This window comes from Chelonia mydas, chromosome 6 (assembly GCF_015237465.2).
Source record: "Chelonia mydas isolate rCheMyd1 chromosome 6, rCheMyd1.pri.v2, whole genome shotgun sequence".
In the NCBI taxonomy this organism is placed as follows: domain Eukaryota; kingdom Metazoa; phylum Chordata; order Testudines; family Cheloniidae; genus Chelonia; species Chelonia mydas.
In genome coordinates, this window is record NC_051246.2 from 84385941 (window position 1) to 84412906 (window position 26966).

At 43.7% G+C, this 26966-nt stretch overlaps 1 protein-coding gene across 4 annotated transcripts; it reads right to left on the minus strand.

The window, feature by feature from the left end:
- Positions 1-252: 252 nt before the first annotated feature.
- Positions 253-23472, minus strand: DTD2 (D-aminoacyl-tRNA deacylase 2). Of its 4 annotated transcripts, none has more exons than XM_037900565.2 (4): positions 23127-23472; positions 13204-13257; positions 9285-9354; positions 253-751 (listed from the first exon to the last, which is right to left on the minus strand). In XM_037900565.2, exons 1-4 carry the CDS (start codon positions 23235-23237, stop codon positions 426-428), a joined length of 561 nt encoding a protein of 186 aa, XP_037756493.1. In that variant the 5' UTR covers positions 23238-23472; the 3' UTR covers positions 253-425. The 4 variants fall into 4 exon arrangements, with proteins under 4 accessions (XP_037756493.1, XP_037756494.1, XP_037756496.1 ...); XM_037900566.2 differs by having other exon boundaries at positions 23169-23471; XM_037900568.2 differs by lacking the exon at positions 13204-13257 and having other exon boundaries at positions 23169-23445.
- Positions 23473-26966: the final 3494 nt, after the last annotated feature.

The following is a 26966-nucleotide window of genomic DNA, read 5'->3' on the forward strand; positions in this document are numbered from 1 at the left end:
GAGGAATGGAGAATTGAACCCAGGGAATTGATCCCTTCTGTGCAGGCTCCCCCTTTCCAAAATTTTTTTAATCTACTTCCGAATGAACTTAAACCTTTCTTCATGTTTTTTTAAAGCAACAAAAATATGTATTATTCTCATCTGAAATATATTTAAAAAGAACTTCTGCTTTACACATTTTTACTATAATGAATCTTAAGTAATCATTAACAACAAAATATTTCAGATACACAGATGGATAAGACACATGAGAATGTCAGACTCATTTTTAATAATCAATGTATTTCATGGGCTGGACAACACTTGTGTAAATTTACTGAAATAACATTTCTGTTTCTTCACATTCCAATCAATGTAAGCACATTATCACTTATAAATGAGAAATTCTACAGTTGTTGGAGAATACTATACATAAACTTGATCTTTCAAAATTCAATCATATGAGTGAAAGGTCCATTTGTATCCAATTTTAACACCTGTCTGTTTCCATATGTGCCATACTTAACAACAACACCTGCTTCAGCACATTTCGTATTAGCAGCCAGTTCTTTTTCACACAATGTTACAAAATGGGAATAAAGCTCCATCCCTTTTTCTTTTTCAATGTTGGAATGATACTGCATATTTCTTCCCTTCAGTCTACCACCCAGCGTAGCTTGGGGTATTATTAATAAGTTGCCTGGTAAATCCAGAAGAGAAACATACTTTCCACTTTCAGTTTCACTTAATTTAACATTCAACAGTGTATTAACTGCAAAACAAAAAAAATCAAATAAAATACATATTAAAAAATGTACTGTGTGTCTAAAATTAACCTTAAACCTATTATAACTGTGAAAAGCAATATATTAACAAATACTTCTGCCAGGATGGCTAAGAGAATGTATTCAAATAAAACATTTTAAAATGGTTCATTACAATGTCTATATTTGAACTTTAATAATCAAATTAGATAGCAGAGCTGTGAAGAGAAATTTATATTCTAAGGTGAAAAAAAGCTGATTAATCAATCAATGCATACCAGGCAAATATTATATCTCCATACAGTTAATATTAACCACAGATTAGTACTTTCCATACTGAAGAAAGATTTTGTATATTGTAAAAAGAAAAGGAGTACTTGTGGCACCTTAGAGACTAACCAATTTATTTGAGCATGAGCTTTCGTGAGCTACAGCTCACTTCATCGGATGCATACTGTGGAAACTAAGGTGCCACAAGTACTCCTTTTCTTTTTGCGAATACAGACTAACACGGCTGTTACTCTGAAACCTGTCTTTGTATATTGTGAAGAACATAGGAGATATCTGTATTAACTTGATTTATTAATACATCTGTGGACTTGATGATTATTGTGCCGTGGCTAACTCTATAGAACCCTGACAGTTAATTCCAGCTCCAGCTTTCCCCAGGACTCCAGGAACATGGCTTTGCCTGGTGTTCAAATGGCCAATACACTGAATCTACTAAGGGGAGACAACCTCTGACCCCCTCTGGTGAAGAAGTGCATAAACCAGTTTAACTAGGTTCAGGAGCCCTGATGGAAATCTCATGAGATCCTCAGGCAGGAACTCTTGAACAAAGGAACTTTGAAATGGATAAAAGACAGCCTAAGGGACACTGATTCGAGAGTCAGCCTGTCAGAGACGCAGAAACTTATCTCACCAAGCCCCAGTGTTGGGGTTGCTTGGGTTAAGTGAGGCCTACTTAAAATGACAAAGAAAGGCTAAGTACAGGTAAGAGAATACATGTGCAGGCTTTTGTTATTTTTAATCCTTTTCTCTCTGGTATATACCCCAGACCAATAAATAATACTTGTTTTGAAGTAGCTGTCCGGAGTCAGTGTAATTTTACACTAGTCACAAACTTCCAGAGAGAAGTCAACAGTCTGAGCCAAACCCTCTTGGGCCTGCTGAGGAAATATGGCTCGTAAACAGGGGGTAGTGTAGAATAGTCAATCCCATCTGAAGTGAGGCGAATGTGGGACTCCATTCTGAGAGAAGCGTAGTTGTAGGTCTGTCACTTGAAACAGGTGCCCACAAAGAGACTGTGGGAGAGGCCAAAAGTAGAGTTCATCCTTGACCCATAATATATACAAACAGGCGATCAGAATTCCATTTACCTTATACCCTTTTTTCCATAGTATGCTTATTATAGAACAGATCATCCCCTCATTTCTTTTCTCCCTGCTCTCCCGCACCCCACACATGGGATACAAGGATGGGAAACCCATATCATCCTTCTCCAAACCCATGTAAATTTCTCTGAGGGCTAATGTTTGAATGAGATACAGTTGGGATTATGATCCAGAAACCAGATAGTCTTTTAAATAACTTTAAAATTCACATAAGGAAAATGTACTACTAGAAAAATTGCATAATAATAAAACAGACACTGTGCCTACATGGGGAAGACCAGGATTTCTCAAATTGGGGGTCCTGACCCAAAAGGGAGTTGCAGGGGGGGTGCAAAGTTATTTTGGGGCGGGGGGGTTGCAGTATTGCCACCCTTACTTCTGTGCTGCCTTCAGAGCTGGGCGGCCAGAGAGCAGTGGCTTGCTAACTGAAGACCCAGCTCTTCACATAGCAGCGCAAAGTAAGGGTGGCAATACCATACCATGCCATCCTTACTTCTGCTCTGCTGCTGGCGGTGGCTCTGCCTTCAGAGCTGGGCTTCTGACTAGCAGCCACCGCTCTCCAGCTGCCCAGCTCTGAAGGCAGCACTGCTGCCAGCAGCAGCGCAGAAGTAAGGGTAGCAGTACAGCAACCACCACTACAATAACCTTGTGACCCCCCACAACTCCTTTTTGGGTCAGGACCCCTACAATTACAATAGCGTCAAATTTCAGATTTAAATAGCTGAAATAATGAAATTTACGACTTTTAAAATCGTGAAACTGACCAAAATGGACTGTGAATTTGATAGGGCCCTAGAAATAACCTGTCGGGTCACTGGAGTCCCAATAAGGACAAGGATTGAATGGCTCACAAAGAATGAGCCATTCCTTAAATCACTGTCAGATTATGTTAGTGGGCAGTATGGGGAAACTTGTACTGCTGCTGCTGCTGCCCTGGATGTATCAGTTTTGCTATGAAAAAGTATTTTGTTCTCCAGTGATAGCCCCATGGAATTTTCACAAGCACAACATTTCTTTTGTGTTATATTGTTTTAAGACACACAAAGATTTAAACTTAGTTTAGGATCACAGGTTTCAGAGTAACAGCCATGTTAGTCTGTATTCGCAAAAAGAAAAGGAGTAGCTCACGAAAGCTCATGCTCAAATAAATTGGTTAGTCTCTAAGGTGCCACAAGTACTCCTTTTCTTTTTAGGATCACAGAAACTTCATGCCCTCCCACACAAAACCCAGGACCTAAGAGAGATAATTCCACAGAATTCCTCTTCAGCAATTCTGCATCTGTGCTTTTCAACAGTGGGGTCTTTCTGCTAGCATTAGCAAATAGCTTGAAATATTCTGTGACCACACAGTCTTGTCAAACTGCTCATATATCACCATTGTGCAAAAAATGCTCCTAAGCAAAGAGATAATTGTAATGCATGGGTAATCCATCCCTACTTCTAAAAACAGGGAAAGTGAAGAAATGAAACAGAAAATAAAGGATGCATAGGATGGTGACAGAGGAAAAAACACCATTACCAACTGACCTTATTCCTAGCATCTCCATCCTAAGGCAAATATTAAGACTTATGCTGTCAACTATATACCTAATATTTCTGATAAGAAAAGGGAAGGAAATAATTCTACCCAACTCCTTCTGCTGGCTCACGGTACATCATTATTTTCAATATCCTGAATATACAGTCAGGTTGGTATTAAAATACTCCTAATTTATTAGGAACTGAAGGTCATGCCATGTGTCATTTGAAAGGTTATTTTCCCTAGATGTTCAGCTCCATCTTGGATCCAAGTCATTCCCTTAACATCCATATAAGTAATATGCCACACATATTATGAACCATATGATCATAATGTATTAGATTTGCTAGCATGTTATTGTGATGGGGTATTCATTCCACACCTCACCTGAAAAGGTTAAGGTAGCAGGGAAAGGGTTAATTAACCTAACAGGCTCCCCCTGGGGAAGAATTAGGGTAGATAGCCAAGCCCTTAGAAGATGAAGCTCAGGTGAACAAGTGTATGCTGGGCTGGTACAAAACCAGCAGGCTGAGAACAAAAGGAGGCTGCAGGGGAAGTAGTCTGCAGTCACTACCTGGGAGGAGGGAGGTGTGCTTAGGCCTGGTCTACAGTACGCGGTTATTTCAGAATTAACCGAGTTACTTCGAAATAAAACTGATTCCGTCCACACGACCAAACCATTTTTTTCGATTTAAAGGGCTCTTTAATCCGATTTCTGTACTCCACCTCGGCAAGTGGAGTAGCGCTAAAATCAAGATTGCAGTTCCGGGTTACAGGTACCATGGACACAATTTGACGTTATTGGCCTCCGGCAGCTATCCCAGAATGCTCCCTTTCGACCGCTCTGGACAACACGCTCAACTCCGATGCACTACCCAAGTAGGCAGTAAAAGCCCCGGGAACTTTTGAATTTCTTGTTTGGTCACCATCAGCACAGGTGACCATCAACACAGTCCACCATCACAGGCGACCATGCAGAGTCCACCATCACAAGAGACCATGCAGTCCCAGATTCGCAGATGAGCTCCAGCATGGTCCAAACGGGAGGTACTGGATCTCATCGCATGTTGGGGAGACAAATCTGTTATGGCAGAACTATGTTCCAAAAAAAGAAACGCAAATACGTACGCTGAAGTCTCCAGCGCCATGACGGAAAGAGGCTACTCCAGGGACACAGAGCAGTGTCGTACAAAAATCAAGGAGCTCAGGCAAGCGTACCAAAAGGCCAGGGAGGCGAACGGGCGCTCTGGGTCACAATCCCATACATGCCGCTTCTACCTTGAGCTGCATGCAATTATGTGGGGTGACACCACCACTACCCCACCACGTCCGCGGACACCTGCAAGGGGGGAGTAGCATGGAGCGAGGAGGCTGAGTTTTTGGAGGACAAAAGGAGGAGGAGGAAGACAGTGCACAGGCGGCAAGTGTGGAATCCGTTTTTCCCCCTAGCCAGCAACTATTCTTAACGCTGGAGCCAATAGCCTCCCCCCACTCCCAAGGCAGGCTCCCGGATCATGACCCTGGAGAAGGCACTTCTGGTGAGTGAGAGCTTCATCAGAGCCACGTGGTGGAGGGTGGGGGGAAACCCAGCTGTGCTGGGCTGTTCGTATTTAGTTTAAAGGGCTCATCCCTGCTCAGAGCCTCATCGGAGCCACGCGCTGGGGGGTCGGGGGGGGGGGGTATTGTGTGAAGCGATCATCCCAGAGAGCCCGCAGGTCCTCCTTTTATATGGCAAACCCACCAGGCATTGCTTGCTATGGGAAAGGGGGCCCAGCAGTTTGAAAGCATTGAAATGAATGCGGAAGACGCAGAACGCTGTGTGCTCCTAGGGCTTACCATGGCTGCCTGCAAGCTGAGTTCTGTTGCCCGGCTGCATGTGATGGCTTACTCACACCAAAGTGGCAGGCACTTCAGTATAAGAGGCAAAATGCGACCTTGTACAGAAAGAACATGTGCTGTGTACTATGAATTGCCTGTTTCACTGAGAAACAGTGTCCCCTTTGTTCTCTAAAATGTATCTTTTAAAATACTACCCTCCCTTTTTCTCCTCCCGCAGCAGGTGCAAATGTTTCAACATGGCCCCTATCTACTCCATCCCAGAGGCTGGTCCAGATTAGAAGGCGGAAAAAACGAACTCGGGACGACATGTTCGCCGAGCTCATGCAGTCCTCCCACATTGAGAGGGCCCAGCTGAATGTGTGGAGGCAAACAATTGCGGAGTTGCGTAAAGCGTTACAGGAATATGAAGAGAGGAGGGACACGCGTGATGAGAGCAGGCAGGATGCTATGGTCAAGCTCATGGGGGAGCAAACTGACATGCTCCGCTGTATGGTGGATCTAATGCGGGAAAGGCAGCAAGACCACAGACTGCTGCTGCAGCCCCTGTATAACCGCCCTCCCTCCTCCCCAGGTTCCATAGCTTCCTCACCCAGATGCCCAAGAACACTGGGCAGGGGGGATGCTACGGGGACCCACACAGTCAACCCCAGAGGATTGCACAAGCAGCAGAAAGTTGGCATAGCTGAAATTTTGATTTGGTTTCTGGACTTCTCCTTCCCTCCTCCTCCGCCCTCCTAACCCAATACACCCCCTCCCCCCGCATCTAGCTTCTGATTTCTCTCAATGTTTTGTGCAACAAATAATAAAGAATGGTTTTTAAACAATTGTGACTTTATTTCCTTTCATATATATAGGGGGCGGGTAACTTTAAGAGAAACAAACACAACTGTCACACCGTACCCTTGCCAGTCATGAAACTGGCTTTCAAAGCTTCTCTGAGGTGCAGCGCGCGCTGCTGCACTCTTCTAATCGCCCTGTTGTCTGGCTGTGTGAAACTGGCCACCAGGCGAGTTGTCTCAACCTCCCACACCACCATAAAAGTCTCCCCCTTACTCTCACAGATATTGTGGAGCACACAACAAGCAGCAATTACAATTGGAATATTGGTTGTGCTGTGATCTAACCGAGTCAGTAAACTGCACCAGCGTGCTTTCAAACGTCCAAACGCACATTCTACCACCATTCTGCACTTGCTCAGCCTATAGTTCAACTGCTCCTGACTACTGTCCAGAGTGCCTGTGTACGGCTTCATGAGCCATGGCATTAACGGGTAGGTTGGGTCCCCGAGGATAACTATAGGCATTTCAACATCCCCAACAGTAATTTTCTGGTCTGGGAAGTAAGTCCCTTCCTGCAGCTGTTCAAACAGACCAGAGTTTCTGAAGATGCGAGCGTCATGTACCTTTCCTGGCCATCCCACGTCGATGTCGGTGAAACGTCCCTTGTGATCCACCAGTGCTTGCAGCACCATGGAAACGTATCCCTTGCGGTCTATGTACTGGACGCCCCAGTGTTCCGGGGCCAAGATAGGGATAAGCGTTCCATCTATCGCCCCGCCGCAGTTAGGGAACCCCAGCACATTAAAGCCATCCACAATGGTCTGCACATTTCCCAAAGTCACTACCCTTGATAGCAGATGGTCAATGATTGCATTGGCTACTTGCAGCACAGCAGCCCCCACAGTAGATTTCCCCACTCCAAACTGATTCCCGACTGACCGGTAGCTGTGCAAGCTTCCACAGGGCTATGGCCACTCGCTTCTCAACTGTGAGGGCTGCTCTCATTTTAGTGTCTTTGCGCTTCAGGGCAGGGGACAGCAAGTCACAAAGTTCCATGGAAGTGGCCCTACGCATACGAAAGTTTCTCAGCCACTGGGAATCATCCCATACCTGCAACACTATGCGGTCCCACCAGTCTATGCTTGTTTCCTGGGCCCAGAATCGGCGTTCCACAGCATGAACCTGGCCCAATGCCACCATGATCTCCCAATTGCCACATGCTGTGCTTCTAGGAATGTCTGTGTCCATGTCCTCATCAGTATAGTAATTGCGCTGTCGTTGCTTCCTCGGCCGGTTTTGCAGGTACTGCACATACTGCTGGATAATGCACGAGGTATTTACAATGGTCAAAACTGCAGCGGAGATCTGAGCGGGCTCCATGGCTATGGCGCCTGCACAGGTAATCCTGGAAAAGAGGCGCGAAACGTAGGAGAGCAGAGTGGCAGCGGAAGAGGTGCTGTTCGGTTCATGATAGCCGCAAAAAAGCAGGAAATAGTTGTCTTCTGTAGCTTTCACGGAGGCAGGAGCCCAGGACAGACAACATGGAGAAGCTCAGTAGCGCGGCAAGAGCGGGAGAGCAGAGTTGGCGGCGGAAGCTGTGCTGCTCAGTTCACGATGGCCGAGCAGAGTTGGCAGCAGAAGTGTTTGATGAGGAAGAAAAAGAGTAGATACTAGAGATTACGTAGGAAGACGAGAGCAGGAGAGCAGCGGTACACCGTCTGCTGAAAGCAGTATGGCATCTGCACGCCAAAAAGGCCCGAAATGATTGTCTGTCATAGCTTTCACGAAGGGAGGAGCGACTGACGACACACCCAGAAACACCCGCGAGAATGTTTTTGCCCCATCATTCACTGGGAGCTTAACCCAGAATTCCAATGGGCGGTGGGAACTGTGGGATAGCTACCCACAGTGCACTGCTCCGACATTCGATGCTAGCCTCGGTACTGTGGACGCACTCCGCCGAATTCACGCACTTTAGTGGGGACACAGAAGACCAAATGTATAAAATCGCTTCCGAAAATTCGAATAGAATAATTTTGAAATAATTTCGTACTGTAGACGTACCCTTAGGCACTCCGGCAAGAACCTGAAAGAAGTGAAATAGCCACAGGGATAAGAGGGTGCTCCACTAGTAACCTTGCGGGGCCGGAACTAGAAGAGAATATAGGAAGGAGCACAGGAAATAGTAATGGGGTCTGGCAATAAGCAGACTGTGGTTACGGATCAGAAGGTCCTTGTACTGGAACACAGTAGTGGGTGGGTCCTGGTTCCACTACCTGCCACTGGCATAGTCCTGAATTAGAGGACAGTCTGAATTAGAGGATAGTCCTGAATTATCCTGACAGTCAATCCTGAGACACTTTGATACACCCTGAAGGGGAAATGCATATAATGACCTGGGCAGAGGGCCAAGTCACAAAGAGGGAGCAAAGTGAGTCCCAGAGAACCAAATGGACCGTGGTGAGAGAAAATGATGAAGAGGGTGTCAGATCTGAACAAAGCTAATCCCCTGAGCAGCCAGAAGGCACCCTCATAGTGAGAGAACCCCATTACAGTTATTAACCAGAATAAAATCAGTTTACATTGAATATATCCATTCTTCCAACAGGGTCCACCACTAGTGCATGGACACAAGATGAGATGCAGACACCTGTCAAATGGACTGAGGAAGAAAAACTCGGCTCACAGGCAGGGAGCTTCTATACAGAGCTACTGCCAAAACAGTCACTGAAAGGAGGACAGCAATGGAGACTCATGACTGGGGAGATACAAGGTAGAACTCAGAATAAAATTACCAGCTCCGAATAATTTCAGTGTGGAGTAAATTTTGCAATTTACAGGTTCTCATTTACAAAGTTTCTTTTGAAAGATATTGTTCTTATTGCTCTCTCCAGTCAGTCCTCAAACTGGGCCTGATTCTGTAGCTTTTTCATGCATTTAGCTGCTGGATAAACAAGCCCATTGTTTTTTGCTTATCCCTTATTGTAAGAATACCAATAATAAAACATACCCATTTTTGGAATTAGTTCCTCGCTGGCTCCTTTGAAGAAGCATATGTAGATAACCAGTCCTCTTTGGATCTACGAAAGATTGCACACAAAAAAAAAAGAAGAAGAAAAGTATTATGTATATGTTTATATATCTGTATGGTACTTACAAATATAATTAAGACAATCCATTATCTGTACATTAACCCAAATTTAATTGCAATTTACAATATATTAATACACAGGCTAAAATTAAAAGCAGATATAGAATTCTTCCTCATGCTGGGATCCAATGGCACAGAGACAAGTCCACTGCATGATGAATGGGGGAAACCCAGAAGGGGTTACGGAATAAGATGCTGTGAAACAAGAGTATTTGGGTGATGGAAAACTCATTTAATTTCAGAGCCTCTTCAAGCAAGTCTGTCTAGGAGATGGGAAACCCCTGATTTCAAAACTGAGCAGTCCAAGATCGTTCGCCTTGGAATGCAAGTAAATTAGGGTGGAACTTCTGATATCTGTTCCTAGAAGGCTATGACAAGACATTCCTATGAACTGGATACGGTGGGCTGGCCTAACAAGCCATTTTACCTGAAACTCACTTGTTATAGAAACAGAACAGCAAACCAAACTAAACAGATTTCAACCCAGACCTAACAAATGGAAGTGGGTCATGGATTTTGGATAACAGCTAGATATATTACACATATTGTGAGCCGGAACATTAGAACTCTATTGACTCCAGACCAGACTGAGCTCATAGTGGAGGAGTTAAGGAAGTTACAAGCTTCCCTTGCTGCCATATGGGAGACACATTGGCTGGGCACAGGAAAGCTGACAGCTGGAAACTACACTTTCCTTTATTCTGGACACTCAAGTGGGCAAATTAATCATAGAGATGGTGTTGCTACAGCAAGGAAACAAGAGAATAGTTACTTCAACAGCTGGAAACCAATGTCTGAGCGGATTGTCATAATAAGATTTACTACTGCCTACAATAAACTATGCATAATTGTGATCTGCTGTTATGCACCAACAGAAACAGCAAACGAGGAAGAGGAGGATGTGTTTTATCAGCAGCTAGACAGCAATGTAGATGAGATTTCTTTGATTATGGGAGATCTGAATGCAAAAGCTGGTAGCAGACATGGTAAGCAAATGAACAGTGCTGGACCACATAGCATGAAGACAGGAAATGATAATGGGGAAAGATTAAGAACTTGCTATGAAATGCACAATTTAATTATTGATCGTACTTGGCTTCCTCACAAAGACATGCACAAGATTACATGGAACTCACCAGATGGTCAAATCAAAAACCAGATTGATCACATTATTATCAGTAAAAGGCATAGTCAAACATTGTTGGAGGTTAGATTCTATAGAAGTGCTGAGTGTGGCAGTGATCATGAGTTACTAATGACAAAAGTTAAGATTAAGTTAAAGTCCAAGAAAAAGATGGGTGCAACTGGAGCCAAATTTGATCTTGACAAATTAAAGGGTAGCTCTCTGAGGGAAGCATACAAGGTGATGCTTGGAGGATGTTTCAGAATGTTAATTTGTAATGATGAAGAAATGTCACTGCAGACCAGATGTGAAATATACAAGAAAGCAATGCAAAATACAGCAGAAGAACTGCTGGAAGGCGTAAGCAAACAAGGAAAAGCTGAACAAGCAATGAAACAAGAAAATTACAGGAAAAGTGTAACCAAGCCGAGACTACTGGAAAAGCAGAGGTAAAAGCTTTATGCAAAGGGGTGAAGAAATCACAAAGACTGGACAAGAAATAGTTTTGAAAAGAAGAGGCTCAATAACTCGAGGAGGCATCAAGAAAACAAGATATGAAAACAATAGACAAAAAGGGTAAGTTGCATGGAAACATCAGCTCAACATGCAAGCAGTAAAATAAGCTACTGGTGGACTGACAAAAAATACTCAAGTCATGCCGGAAGTATGGAAGGAGCATTTTGATAAAGTGCTAAGCACTGCAGATCATTCAGCTGCAAGCATCCTAAATGTGCTAGATGAACAAGGCAGCTGGTAAGGCAGAACGGATATCAGCACTGAATTACCATCAGAAGAAGATATAGAAAGAACAGTGAAACAGTTAAAAATAGGAATAGACAATATAACATCTGAGTTGGTAAAAGTTGGCAGGACAAGTGCTATCACAAAATTAGGAAAAAAACGTTATTAGTTGTGGGAGCAACAGGAGATGGCAGATGACTAGCTAAAGGTAATAGTAACAATCTTAAAGAGAGGAGATCTTACCAATCCAAATAATTATAGAGGTGCAAGCTTATTGTCAGTATTGGGAAAAATCATGATGAAAGTAATTTTCAACAGATAAAGGGTAAGTAGTAGGCAAGGAACAGGCCAATGCTGCATTGATCAGATATCCATGCTCCAATAGTTGACGGGAAAAAGTGAGAAAGGGGATTAAAGAGTTTGCTGTTTTCATTGAGTGCATGAAGGCATATGATTCGGTTTGGAGGGAAGCATTATGGAAAGTAGCAAAATCATATCAAGTTCCAAATGAGATCACTACAATTACAATAGCTATGTATGAAGACTCCTGCAGTGTGGAAAATTAAGCAACTGGTTTAAGTAAAAATTTGGTGTAAGACAAAGGGGCATGAAATCACTGTCACTTGTCATCATGTTCTTAAACTGGACATTAGGACTATTACCCGAATTGGAGGACATGAGATTGGACAATCTACTTAAACTCCTTAACCTATACAGAGGACAACAACTGGCAGACACATTTGAATTAACGATGATACTCTTTGCTACATTGGAAAACTGGTGTAATCAACTTGGCCTTACAATAAATGCCAAGATGACGAAGTGGTTGCATCTTGGAAAAGAGACAAGGGAATGAGTGTTTAAATGCAGCAGTAGTGGAGTCATGGAACAAACAGAATCTTATATGTACCTAGGAATCTTGATCAGCGTTGGTGGTTCCGTGAAGGATGAGATTAAAAAGAGATGTGCCATACTCACAAGTGCTGCACAGGAACTAATGAACTTATGGACTGATGAAAGCATTATATTTGGTACCAGAGTGAAAATTTATCAAACTGGTATATTAACAGTGCTACTCCATGGTCTGGAAGCAGCTGCATTACATGAAATAGACATCAGAAGACTAGGGACACAACAGAGATGACAGTGCTTTGAAAGAAGCAGTTCTAAAGTGGAATGATTTTAAGACAAATGAAGTTAGAGAGTAGGGTCTGAAATCAGGGTATAGGACTGACTACAATCAAAAAGATTACAATGGTAGGCACACTGCAGAAGCCAAACAGATGGTAGGATAGCAAAGAAAATAATGTAAAAATAACCAAGGTGAGTTTGACCTAGAGGCCAACCACTCACTAGACACTGGGACATTATATGCTGGGACGTGACCAGGCTGGGCTTAATGGAGAACAAGCCATGGACAGGTATGAATGGTGACACTGTGTATTCAAAGATGCTCTGAAATGAAAATAAGCAGCAGAAACAATTCATACCTAATGGATTTGATTACTTAATTTCAAGGCAGAAAATAACCAAAGCTTTTCTCCTGTCAAACATGCAAATAAGTCACTTTCAGTTTAAATATGAATTACTTTTCATTTGAAATGTGATAATCACGGTAATGGCTAATTTAGTAATGTCCTATACCTCCAGACATTAACATAATATTCAATCACATCACAGTTTTGTAAAAACACTCTCAGATTGTTAAACACAGAGACTAATATCATGACAGAATATTTAAAACTATGGAGAACATAAATTTTGTGTTAGTAATAATTTACTGGGTCGTAGTTTTTTTATTTTTGTGTTGGAGAGCATGTAAGTGGTAACATTATAGTAAGAAAACACAAAAGCAGAAATTCATTACTGCCCTCTAAAGAAATGTTATGCTAAGGGATTCAGCTCTTTCCATACTTTTTGCTGTGGAGTGACTGGCTTTTGCCTCATCTTGAAATACCAGTGAAATGCCTAGGGAAGATACAAGAGCAGTGATCACTGAAAATACACTTTATGGCTGGAAGGGACCTGCTAGCTTATATAGTACAATTTCTCACGCAAATTCCTTTACTGGATGTTGCTCTTTCACAGATTTAGGTTAAATAATTTAAAACCTGAAATAAGAGATTTATTTAAACAGCATAACATTCTTGGAAAGGTTTAAATCACAACATACTGTAGTTTATCCCTCTTTTCTGAATATGTAAAAGGACACAGTCAACAATCATATTTCCCTCTGAAACTTTATCTATTCTTGTTACAACAAATCCCTAAGATTACTATAATGGAATGATAAGAGAAAAATATTTATGTTAATTTACTTTGTGCCTAGCCAATTTTGCTGTTTCCCTTGTCCTCAGATGCTGATTCTGTAATATGATTCATGCAGGTGGACTTCTGCACCCACAGAGCCCCAACAATTTCAGTGGTGCTCTACATGATTGCAGGGGTCAGCCTGCACACATCACATTGCAGTATGAGGGCCTTATTTTCTCTGTTATTTATGTGGTTCTTTTGCAAGGGGAGAGAAACATTTTAAAAGCAGTTGTAAAATTATTCTAAAGCAACAAAAACTGGTAGCGGGTGAATTCAGGGGCAGGTATAGAACATGAATTTACTTTTAACTCTGTCTTTAAATTTATATGTCTTTTAAACATGTGAGCACTTCTACCTCTCTTTTTGTCTAAGTGCCTATGCCACACCTTTTTGGACTTTGTGTTTCAGCAATCTTGTCTTAGAGGCTACAAAATGATTGGGACCTGTACACCTGAGTTAATCTAGCAAAAGTGCTCACTGACAATAACACATATCACCACAGGGTCTTGCAGTACTTTCACAATGCTACACCTGACCCTTCATTCAAACCTATAGCATTACACAGCTGAAAAGGCACAGTATTATATTTATTTTTAGATTCTTTATTGCTATAGCAGCTAAATTCTTATTGAAAATACAGTTTTTCAAAACTAAATTTCAAAGCTAAATTCTTATTGAATATACAGTTACTCGAAACCATCCACCCTGATACAATCTAAAACCACTGTCCTTTTATCTGGAATAAAATCAAAACTAAGCACAAAAACAAACAAATCAGACAAAAACAAACAAAATAAGACATCTCCTGTTGTGCTCTGAAGCTTGTTAGATTCAGACTTATATGGTATATGTCTGTAAAGGTTACTTTTCTTTTAAGCATCAGGTAATGGCCACTGCTAGAGACAGAGTATTCAGATACTAATGAACCATTTATCTGGTAGGGAATATCCCACGATACATTTCCAAATGCTGCATGGATGCACTTTTTTTGACATTCCCAAATTGTATTTTATATCTGAAAAAGCCACTCATAATGGGGAAAACCCAACAGTTCTGAATAGAATAAATACCACACAGTGGAACTAATTCATCCTTGTGTACTTCTGCTGGTGTATAGCTGATGGTATTTTACACACAGATTGCACAGGTTTAAGTAGATAGACCAGCGGCAAAGCAGTGGAGAATTAGGTCCAGAGTCACCCACGGCCGAGGGAGTAGCACATTCGCAATGGGATGCTTGGGGGTGAAAGGGAGAACAGTACAAGCCCAATGCTTCCCTGTTCTGCGTGGCACTGCACCAGGGAAGCCAGTGTAATGAAGGATACTGCTCCGTGTAGGAATGTGCTACCGGTAGCACTTATCAATAAGCATAGATTGTAAGAAACTGCTATTGTATTAAACTTCTACCTGATGTAGCAAATGCCTATAGATAGCAGGTTCTTGCACTATGAGTTTATGTGAAATTGCTACATGTATAAATGTGCTACCTGTAGCAGTTAGCAATACATATGGATTGTAAGGAACAGCTTTTGTAAAAAGATGCTACTTTATTTGTACATGCTTGAAAACTGTTATATTTCAATCTTCCCTCATAGGTCATGTTTTCTAGACCTTAAATTTTCACAAACTTTATAAGTGTACTCTCTATGCCATTATCTCAATCATTAAGATTTTGAATAGAAACATATCCAGAACTGATCCCTGAAGAGCCCCACTCGATATGCCCATCTTATTTATCGTTATGTCCATCTAGGTTTCATTTCCATAGTTTGTTTATGAGAAGGTCATGGGAGACAGTATCAAAAGCCTTACTAAAGGCAAGATATACCACATCTACTGCGTGTAGGCTTTTTACACTGTTAAAGAAAGCTATCAAGTCGGTTTTACATGTGCGACTGCTTGAAATACCTTTTTTAGCAAAGTTGGACCTGTTGCTGCTGAAAACTATAGGGATGTGCTACCTGTGACACTGCAATGTGATGAAGCTAATTCCTACAGACAGCACTTTCTCACACCATTGGTATGTGAGACTGCTATCTGTAGGAATCAACTACATCAGATGGCCTCAGTGAATTCCTACCGTTAGCAGTTCCTGAGAGCTGCGAAGGGCCATACCTGTTAGCCTTGTGGTGTTCTGAACAACATTAACTATTATGCTAACAGAAAGTGAGATGGACTGGGTATGAGCTAAAGATATGACAATCTTAACTCCTTTGCTGACAGAACATGAAAATAACCTTTTCCTTACATATGTTTCTGGATGGTACACAGCTGTGGTCAGCCCAATTAGGGCCCAGCTGGCCCTGATAAGAGGGCTGTGGGCCAGAAGCTGGAGAAGTCTCACTCTAGCCCTGGAGTGGGAAGGGGAGTAAGGTACCTGAAGTAGAGCAGTGCTAGTGAAGGGCAAAGGGAGCTCCAGCCTGCTAAACCCCCAGGCAACAGGCCTTGATGAAGGCCTTTGAAAAGGTACTGGGACTGTAGAGGGGCAGCCCAGGGATAGGCAAAGGCAGCAGGTCCTAACCCCTTGCCAGTGATGAGTGGCCATTACACTGCAGTCTACCCCAGTGAGCGGGGGCTAGATGATGACTGGCAGTAGCCACTGAGGCAAGATGGGTTTAGAGGGTTGGGGGTTCCCCTGGGAGGGGAAATCCAGAATAAGGGGTTACTGCGGGGGCAGCACCCCAAGGTGAAGGGCACCGGGGTCTGGTAGGGACACAGGTGCCAGCAGCAGGTGAGACACTGGCCAGTAGGAGGCGCTCTGTACACTGGAGAGCTAATTCCCTAGACGACCAGCAGGAGGTGCTGCCCGTTGAGTCTTGACCTTGCTACAGTGCCATGGGATTAGAGGAGCTTTTGTGGCAAGAACCACCAGTAGAGCAATGTATGTGTAATATAACTATGTTAAAAACTCCCACCTTAACCTATTACTTCCCAACTCATGAGGATAAAAGAACTAACACATTGGATACCAGTAATATTATAAACTTTAACTTTTCTTTGTGGGTCAGTTGGACAAGCGTTTACAAACTAATGAAGAAAAATAACCAAATTATACAACTGACTGAAATCACACAGGCCCAGGTTCAGACACGCAGTTTGGCTAATTTACATCAGGGATCTGAAATATAAAGAGTATCTGCACAAGCAGAACAAATTATAACACACCATTGGTGTAATATTCTTAAAGGATGGGCCCCTCTTGGTCTTCAACTTTAAAAATTGTTACACCCAATTATTCTTTTCTTTATTCTGATAAGTTTCATGTTAATTGTAATGTGTGGTATGTTCTGTTGGATGCTGAAACCACCAGCTCAGATTGTTTCAAAAAAATTATATAGCTTTGAGACAATTACATGAAGTGTGACTCATTCAATACCTCTGGATTGAAGGGTCATTTGCAGGTCAATGTAGAGCTGAATCTATGAAATTGTTTCTTTTCTTTAATTACTATTATTAATATGACTTTATTTTGTATCAAATGAACAAACCAAACTTCACTGTTCTAACATTGTAACTCCTGTTTGCCTCCCAACATTCTAAATTGTTCATTACACTTGTTTTAATAAGATTCCATATTGTAACTAACACCCCATTTAAAAATGCTTACTCCATTTTGCAAAACCCTGCTGTAACCTCATTAACTTAGTTCAGGTGTGTGAATGAGGTCTGCATGGATAATGGAATCAACCTCCAGCCGCAGCCTGTCCTGATAAAGTTAAGTGCAAACACCAAAGACTGAAGATGCAGACAACAGCCATGACAAAGTAAGAAGAGTCCACCCCAAAAGAAAAGAACAAAGGTACAATTGAAGCAAGATCAAAGACAGGTCCAATTGACGGGTGATCAATCACACCGAACCCAGAGGCAGCATGACACAGCAAGACCTATAGACTCTTGATTCAAACTAAAAGCCTATAAAAAAGAGTGGGTGAGATGGAAGACTGTGGGTAACATTCTGCTGCCAACATCGAGTGGCATCTGTGCATGCCTGACAGAGACCCAGCCCTTCCTCGTGCTCGGCTTTCCTGGCCAGTTAGCCGCCACGAGTACGAACCCAAGCTGCAAAATCAGGCTACATACTCAAGCTACATTCAGGACCGGTAACTATCCAGCAGCTGCAGAACATTTGAATTGGGTGTGTATGTGTCTAAGTATTAGGTATTAGCTATTGGTTATAGATCAAATTGTGCTATCATAATAAACGTGGCATCTTGCCTTGTCCCCTGAAACGATCCTGTGTAGTTTTATCTGTATAACATTTTATCTGTCCCTCCCCTCTTAACTCAAGAGTAAACAGTCCAGCTACAATTCTGATTTCAGCGGCAGATATTTTCACCCCTCTGGATCTATCACCTGGTGTTAGATAGAAGTTGCTGTGCCTCCCACCTCTCTTGTGTGGCGTAGTGGACAAAAGAGATACAGAAATTATTTTTGCAAACAAACAAACGAACAGATTTATTTAAGGGAAGTAACATCGGGAAAAGGAAAAAATCATGAACTATAAAAAAACGTAGGCCCTGATAACCGCAACCTTGACTGTCTCTGTAACGAACAGCCCCCGAGCGATGGGTGCTCACACCATTTTTTTTCAAGACGCATGTGCCAAAGTTCTGAGGGAAGCAGCTCTCTAGGAGACAGTTGTAACTGGTTCCAAATGTCTCTTGGCCTCTTTATGGAACTTTGGGTGGAAAGAAACTTCACTCATTTTTGGAGACAATCTACCATTGTGCTTTATACAGACTTCCACTTCTGTCACTGTTACATGCACTTAAGGAGCAAAGAGGTATCACCACCAAAATGACACTCAGAACTGTGGTACTCACATGTCACCTCATTGCTCTCTCATTTAATTTTTGAGACATTTTCTTCAGCCTTTGTCTTCACTGTTAAAAGTTCACTTGTCTTGTGTTGTTTTCATTAGTTTTATTAGCAGTGAGAAAAAGGCCTCTGTCTGCATAATGGGGACACCAGATATATTAGACACAACTGGACTGTTCTTCAGTGGGTGATAATGTCAGATCCTTCTCGTTCTCAGTATGCTGAGCTGAAGTGTCTGTCTCTTCCCATCATCCAGATTGCTGGGACAATCACTTCTCACTGTTCAGTCTTTGTACCTCAGGTGTTTCCAGTTGTTCTTGTAGGCTGTCACTGTCCACCTTTTCTTTCTTCCTCCCTACTTTCTGGAAGGCTCTTTTGCTGTGACCTGGGTCAAACAGCACCCACTGTGTAGAGGTATCTGATCTTGGTCAAGCAGTCCCCATTGTATAGCACTATCATTCAGAGGTTTCTATTCCACACAGTTCCTGGGGTAATCTTTATACGTTTGTGCGTTCCTTCAATAAGCCACCAACATTGTCTGGCCTCATCCAACAGAGCACATTTGAAATACAGATACATAGTCAATATTTCTAGCCTCAGATACAAACATTACATGCACACAGATTGGATAAACACAGTCAATAGGTCTTAAGTTTTGCAATGATACCCCACATCAGCCATCTTGCATAAAGTATATAGTAGCTGTGTCATATCCATATCATAAGCATATTTTCATAAAGAATGTGGAGTATAATGTCACACCCCACATGTATGTTTGCTGATCTGCAAATACTAAAGGAGCATGCACCTTTGGGTGAAAACGCTCATGACAATAGTGCAGAGCCATGCAACTCCATGATTCTGTGTGAGATGGCAGACAGGGAGGAGGGCCAGGCAGGTTAGTGGGTTTAGAAAAAAAGGTGTAAACATTATGTATACATTTATGTATGGGATACATATAAAATTAGTGGATGGTTAACAATGCATTATAAGAAGTTTGATCCCATGGCCATAACCACCCCTCTCTGACCTGTTTGGTACCCAGCATACACTGCAAAACCAAAGCTTCCCAAAATGTAGTGGGTGGACAGTGGGATATCTATTCATGGTGCACCTCACTCTGAATCTGTACAAGTGCTTCTGGTGAGTACCCTGACTGCTGAGGCAAGGAGTCCAGGAAGCATGCACACAAGTGACATGGTAACAGTAGTGACTCTATGCTGACATAACTAAATTAACCCACACTTAAAGTGTAGATATGGCCTTAGGTATATGAAATGTCTGGCAGAGGTAACAGGAACAGTATGAGGGTAAACTAAGATTCGTTCAGGTGTTTAGGCTCAAGGCATTGGAACTGGCCTTACTGCACCTTACAGGCTCAGGAACAAAGAGGCACAAAAAAAAGATATAATTTCTTTATTAAAATTTCTTGACTGGAGGGTTTATAACTCATGAATTTAGAATTCTTGTGGTTGTAAAGGTATCTTCGGGTTGTAGATGTGTGTTCATTATATTTTCAAAGGAAAAGCTATGAATGGGTTGAACAAAGAATTAGATCAGTCCCTCAGGATAAGTAGATTGGCTATTAGCCAAGATAATTGTCACGGAGTCCCCAGGCAATGCTCTGGAACTGCTCCCTACGAAGGCAGTCAGGACTCTGGTGAAGTCTCCTCTCTGTGAGCAGACTGTCTTCAGGGCAAGAAGTTCACACGGCTTCTACCTTCCTGGGTCTGACCTTGGAGCATTCAGCTTCCTCTGCCCCTCCATGTGCTTCCCACAGCAAGTCCGCCCAGGCAGGGTCCTGGGGAAGCCAGAGGGTCCTGCACCCCACTTCACAGTCAGATGTGACTCTCAGCCAGCCAGTAAAACAGAGGTTTTTTAGATGACAGGAACACGGTCTAAAACAGTGCTTGTAGGTACAGAGAACAGGACCCCTCAGCCGGGTCCATTTTGGGGGGCAGTGAGCCAAACTGCCACATCTGCACTTCAGTCCACGTCCCCAGCCAGCCCCAAACTGACTCACTCTCCAGCCTCTCCTCCTCTGGGCTTTGTCCCTTTCCCGGGGACCCGATTCCTTTGTTCTCCAACACCTTTAGCTATCACCTTGCAGGGTGAAAGGGCCCAGGCCATCAGTTGCCAGGAGACAGAGCGTCAGCCATTTATGTACACTGGCCCTTTGCTCTGCAACAATTACATCCTCTTATCCCACCACCTAGAGACTTAAGAAATGCACAGGGTGTTGTGGAAAACGAGTCACACCCTCTGTTTGGTTCAAACAGTCTGAGGCCTTTTATGGAGTACAAGCATGCAGGGAGAGAAAGAGATGGTCACGCGCAGGTGCCAGCCTGATTTTTCTCTGCCCTGCCCCTATAACACCAGTCTTATGTAGGTCCATGTTCAAGCCGAACCGATTAGTAATTTTCCACCACTCAAGCATTATTAATAAAGCCTTATAAGGAAAATAGAAAAACATCTTCGTAATTAGCACTAAGTGCTGATGCACCTTGTCATTATCAAGATCTGCAGTTTGCTGTGGCAGCATTTTGACTAGGGACTTTTTGCAGGGTGGAGGGTGCATATAAGGGACAGCTAGGGACTTTTCAGAGGCCCCTTGGTTCTTATTTAGTTAGAAATTGGCCTAGTCCATTATTTGTGTCAAGTGCCACAGCCTAGCATACGTCAATGCTTTAGCTCAAGCCAAGTCTTACAGGATACAGGCCTGTAGGCCTCTTGCATGACAGCCCTTGCATATAATGCATAGATGGAGCTGCAAAAAGGGGAGGGAGTTAGGTCTATAGCAACTGCCCCAAGGGGAAACTGAGGCACCCCTACAATATTCAGAGGAAACATGAAAAACATTCCCACTTCGTCACAATAATCAGGGATGCAGGCCCATGCTCTGCATGTCCCGAAACCATCCTTTGACTGCCAGATGCTGGGACTGGACAATGGGATAATTCAATGAGTCATTGCCTGGTCTGATCATTCCCTTAGAAGCACCTGGCATTGGCCACTGTCACAAGACAGGATACTAGATTAGGCGGAGGATTGGTCTGACCACCAATATTTACACCATTGGTGGACTGACTCAAAACAAAGTTTTGACAATAGGCCAGAAATTCAGTTAGAATGGAAGTCAGATGATCCAACAGAATAAACATCTGCTCTTAAAATGAGAAGAAAAAATTAGAATTAAAAATTCTGGGAACCCCAGCAGCGGATAAAACAACTTGGGAAACTGCTTAGAGACTCTATGCATTCAGATACAGTGATAAGGGATTCTTTGTTTCTACGGGAATATATATAAAATGTTTCACTGAATTAGGTCTCAGGGATTATCTACACTGGCAAGTTAAAGCACTCTAACTTGCTGGCTCAGGGGTGTGAAAAATTGCCCCCGAGCGCAAGTTTGAACGCTTTAAAGCGCTAGTGTGGTCAGGCTCGGCTCCCAGTGCTCGGAGCTAATCCCCTCGTTGAGGTAGATTACCAGGAGCACTGGCACCCGCGACAGCGCTTTGAAAATTGTAGTGTCGACATAGCCACAGTAGGTTAGATCAGACAAAGAGGAGATGCGCTGACTAGGCATTGGAATGCCTGTGACTTTAAGAACGCAGCCCTGTGCCTTTAAGAACCCAGTTCTGGGAAGCCGATGCTGAGAGGTGCTGTCTGTGAGAGGAGAAAAAAAAAAGCCCCTTTGCCCCCCACCATTTTGGCAAAGCACTGGTGTCTCAGTCCCACTGGGGTAACTGTTACCCCCTGTGCCGGGTTTCGCCCTCTGTCACCCTCTGCCAGCGCCTCACCATCAGCCTAACTCCTGCTCCTCCCCCCCAGACCTGATTTTGCCCTTTAGCCCCCCTCCTAATCCTGTCTCCAGCTGCTTGACCCCCCCCAACCAGTCAATTTCCACCCCCTGCTCTGACCCTGGGCACCCCCCTTCTCCGATTTGCCCCCTTTGCTACTTTTTAACCCCTGTAAATAGCAGTCAGCAGATTTTTACGGCTAGTAGGGCAGGGTGAAGGCCAGTGGGTTCAGCACATGTTACTGAGCATGCTCAGTTCGCCTGACAAAAAAGCCACTTTGTTCTAATAAAAAAGCCTCTCGCCCCCCGCCCCCAACAAACTGTTTTGCAAAGCACTGGTGTCTCAGTGCCACTGGGGTAACTGTTACCCCCTGGGCCCCTGCCTGGGCCGGGTTTTGCCCTCTGACACCCTCTGCCAGCGCCTCACTTCCTGGGCTTAACTCTGCCTCCTCCCCCCCATCCCTGATTTTCCCTTCAGCCCCCCTCCTAATGCTGCCTCCAGCTGCTTGACCCCCCCCCCCACCCCCGACCAGTAAATTTCCACCCCCTGCTCCGCCCCGCCCCCTTTGCCACTTTTTAACCTCTGTCAAAAGCAGTCAGCAGAATCCTAGGGGTGTCAGGGCAGGGTGAAGGGCAGTGGCTTCAGCAGATGAACTGAGCATGCTCAGTACACCGTCAGTCGCACATTCCCAGGCAGCGCAGTGGCCCAAGTTACACCGGCCCCCAAGGAGTAGAGCCAGGCCGGGCAGGCGCGTGGCTTCCCTGGGAAACACGCTGCTCCCCGCGCAGCAGGGCTGGGGGCAAACAGCGCGGAAGCGCCGAGCGGGCTCAGCCGGGAGAGAGGCGCTGTCCCTGCCGCGGCAGCCCGGAAGGAGAGGCGCGATGGCCCGGCCGCTGCGCACGTTACCTCCACCCACTCGGCCCCGGAGCCCGGCTCGGCGGGCTTCACCTGCAGCCGGGAGGCCAAACACTGCTGCAGAAGAGCCCGTGCGCGGGGCGGCGCGCTGGAGACGGCCATGGCTGGCAGCGCCGGCGGGGAGACTGGGCAGGGCGGGCTAGGCCAGGCAAAGGCAGGCACCGCCCCGCAGCCGCGCCCGGAACCGGCGCTGACCTGGGAAGGCGTGGGGGCATCGGCCCGTGCCGGGGGCAACTCCGCCCCGCTGCTCTCCCAGCTGCAGGGGCGGGAGGTGCGGAGCGAAGAGCCTCGTTCGGGCCCCGCCCAGAGGACGGAGTAGCCGGCTGGGATGGGGCCGTGGGCTCGAGCCGCAGGCGCTGGGTTGCTGCAGCGTGGCGCGGTTCGTGGAAGCGGGGAGTTGGGGAGCTGATCCAGGACCGGCCTCGCCAGCCAGGGCTCGACAGTTTCTGTGAAATTGCTCCCGGGAACCGTGGCTTTATTTTGTTTTTTGGGGGGGAGGGGTAGAGGGGGAATGCATGGAGAAGTGAAAAAATTTATTTGAGCATAAGCTTTCGTGAGCTCCAGCTCACTTCATCCGATGCATGATGGGTAAAAACATCACTTCTTCAGATGCATCTGAAGTGAGGTATTTACCCACGAAAGCTTATGCTTAAATAAATCTGTTAGTCTTTAAGGTGCCACTGGACTCCTTGTTGTTTTTGTAGCTACAGACTAACACGACTACCCTCTGATATTTGACTATCTAATCTCCTTCCCTAGCAGGTGGGTGCGGCCCTCCTCTCTCCTGCTTCCCGGCTTGAGTATCCTAGCCCCCATCCTTAGGGTTGCCACCTAGAAGATGTAGAAAAAAAGCCACTCATTACCCTGCCACACCAACAGAAAGGATCTGTGTGCTGACTGCAGCTAATTATTACTAAAATGTTTTCAATCAGGGGTTCTCAAACTATTGGGCATGCCTCCCAAGGGAGGGGTGGGAGTATGCCCAGAGGCACCAGCTGTGTGGTTTTTTTTTTTGTTTTTTGTTTTTTAAAGAGCTCTGGCTGCCAGCCCTGGGTGGCTGAGGCTCATGCAGAAGGTGGACTCTGCATCCTGGAGGCGGGGTTAAAGGGAACAGTTGGAGTTTCGCAGCCTCAGGGCTGACAGCTGCAGTCCCATCACCAGGGATCAGGCTCTCTTCCTCCTGAATCCTTCATCAGGAGGTAGCCCAGACTCAGGCTGTTGAGCTTAAGCTGATGGCTGGACATCCACAAGGAAATGTCAGTAAGGCTGAGATTTTAATTTGGGCTGAAGGAGACAGATCAGGAGTGAAGAAGTAGATTTGTGAGTCTTAGACATCTTTTTTTTTCTGCTAGGTAGAATTGAGTTAAGTTCACCTGTAATAAATTATTCTGTTCAATCCAAATAAAGGTGAAAACTGATATTTTTCCCAGATAATGTATTTATGTATGTTGTTGCCTCCAGGCATATAATTAAGTTCCATTAGTACTAATATGACCAATATGTATATAGCATTGCCCTAAAATTGAAGCCATGTAAGAGCTGCCTTTTAAATGACAAGGAATGGAAAATATGCTCACATAATATTGTCCTTCAGGGGGAAAATAGTATATGCTAGAGAATAGCATGCTGGTTAATTTCTGCGAGGAGAAGGGAGACAAGTAATTACTGAACTAAATATTACATATGTCTGCTCTGATTTCCAATAAACATTGTCCATGATTGATTGTGTTTCATTTGGTTAGAACATTCCTTTTTAATGTTGCAGCTGCTGACAGCATGCAGTGAGTGGAAATGAACAAAAGGAAGTGATGGGTTTCAGAGTAGCAGCTGTGTTAGTTTGTATGCCACAAGTACTCCTGTTTGTTTTTTTTTAAAGGAAGTGATGTTAGATACAAAGTATGGGAAAGAATTAAGATCAACAGATTAAAAATGTATACAATTTTCACGTTTCCACTTGCTTCCAGGACAATATGGAAGCATTCTAATAATTTCTAGGTCTCTGCCAGGTTCCCACCTATCCTAATAGTCACAGGACAGTCCCTAAAATAACAGAGCGGTTCTGCGTTCCTCAGACCCTTAAAGTGGGACTGTCCAAGTTCTGATCTGTATCAGATTCAAGGCACTTGGGCCCCAATCCTCCCTTAAATTCCCTCCCAAAAGTAACTCTCTGAGTAGTTGGAGCCCCAGAAAAGTCAGAGGGGCTCAGTGTGGGCACAGAGGTCCACCTATGCAGAGCTCATTCCAGGATCAGGACTTTTATTGGCTTCATTTTCCCCAGAATAATTACAACACCGTGTAATAAATTTGTAACCTGCATGAGTGCTTACAAGGGACAGATCTTTATTACCTGGCCTCAGTCACGTGATATGGGCCAAGGTTATGTATCCGTCACATGTCAAGGGCCAGTATGCACTAACTAATGGCTACAATACAGCCTTGGGGTGGATTCACTTTCATATTATTTAAAAGGTGTCAGTCTCTTTTACATAGGGACATCTTGCAGCAATGGCATTCTGCAAAAGCAGCCTTCTGTGAAAGAAAAGGAAATCAGTCAAGGCAGTTGGTGTTTGTATTAAGCAGAGGAAGGATGAATGAAGTGTTCGCTCCTTTAGCTGTAGGGCTTTGTTAAGAATCAGCTGTGTTTAAATAAAATACCTTCTGTTAATTTACTGGGAAGCTGTGTCCCTTTACTCGTTAAGTAGAACTTGATTAAGTAGAAATCCAGTAAAGTCCTTTTCCTTACAATAGTTTATTTGTAATTTAAAGGGATTGTTACAGAGAATACATAGACAAGTGGTGTAAACAGGATGTAATAAAGGGATAACAGTCCATTGTTGCCTTGGTAATAGTCAATCAAGCTGGTATTTAATACAATACATTCATTTGTAAACAAGTTGCAAGTAGGCATGCAGGTGAGCCAATATATAGAGAGTTTGGTGTGATATTATTATTCATGAGTAGAGATTTCCACAGTTGGTGTGGCTGTGTTGTATTTCCCTTGAAAGACAGATTTATTTTGTGTTAGTATATTCATTTGGATTTAATTGTGTTGGCCTGTTTTTGGTTTTGTTTTGTTTTTTAGCAAGCTGCAGATTTCATATAAATCTGCTACAGCTCATCTTTCTGTGAATTTACCCTGGGATTATCAGATTTGGGTAGTAATTTGTTCTGAGTCTTATATTTCTTTTATCTTGTCTGGCCACATCTTTTTGGGAGCCATAAAATGGTGACACATTTCTTAGCAATTTGTTACCTTTTTAATAGATGTAATTCTCTAGTAATCTGAAGGGTATTTCTCACTCTAAAGCAAATTAGATTTTCATCAAATATTGCATTAGAGGTATTTTGCAGGTTATTGTGTATGTAGACTAGTGATTTTGGATTTGAGAGCAGTCCCAGAAAATTTGAGGGGATAGTGTCCTGTCTGCCAACAGCTTCTCCAGCAGAGATTTGGAGTGTTTAGATCAATTTGATTACTGTAACTAGCGTGCAAAAGAAATTTCTGGTTCATTTCTGATTCTTTTATATTCAAATCTTATCTGAGAAAAGGAGATTGTGATGGTGGTGTTAACCACTCATTGCAAGGGAAATTTAGTTGAGTCTTTAAATGATTTTAAGTACACAGGTTCCCAAAGGAAGGGTTTATCTCATTTGAGACTTAAACACGCTATTTTTATTTAATGACTCTTTCATGTAGTAGCTCACAGCCTTTAATATCCTATGATTGGTTCTCGACTTACTTTGCTTGAGCCTCTTAGTATACTCATTTAACTCTTTAGCATCAACAGAGTTTGACTAATAAGAGGATATGACAGTAATGGGTCAGTGACT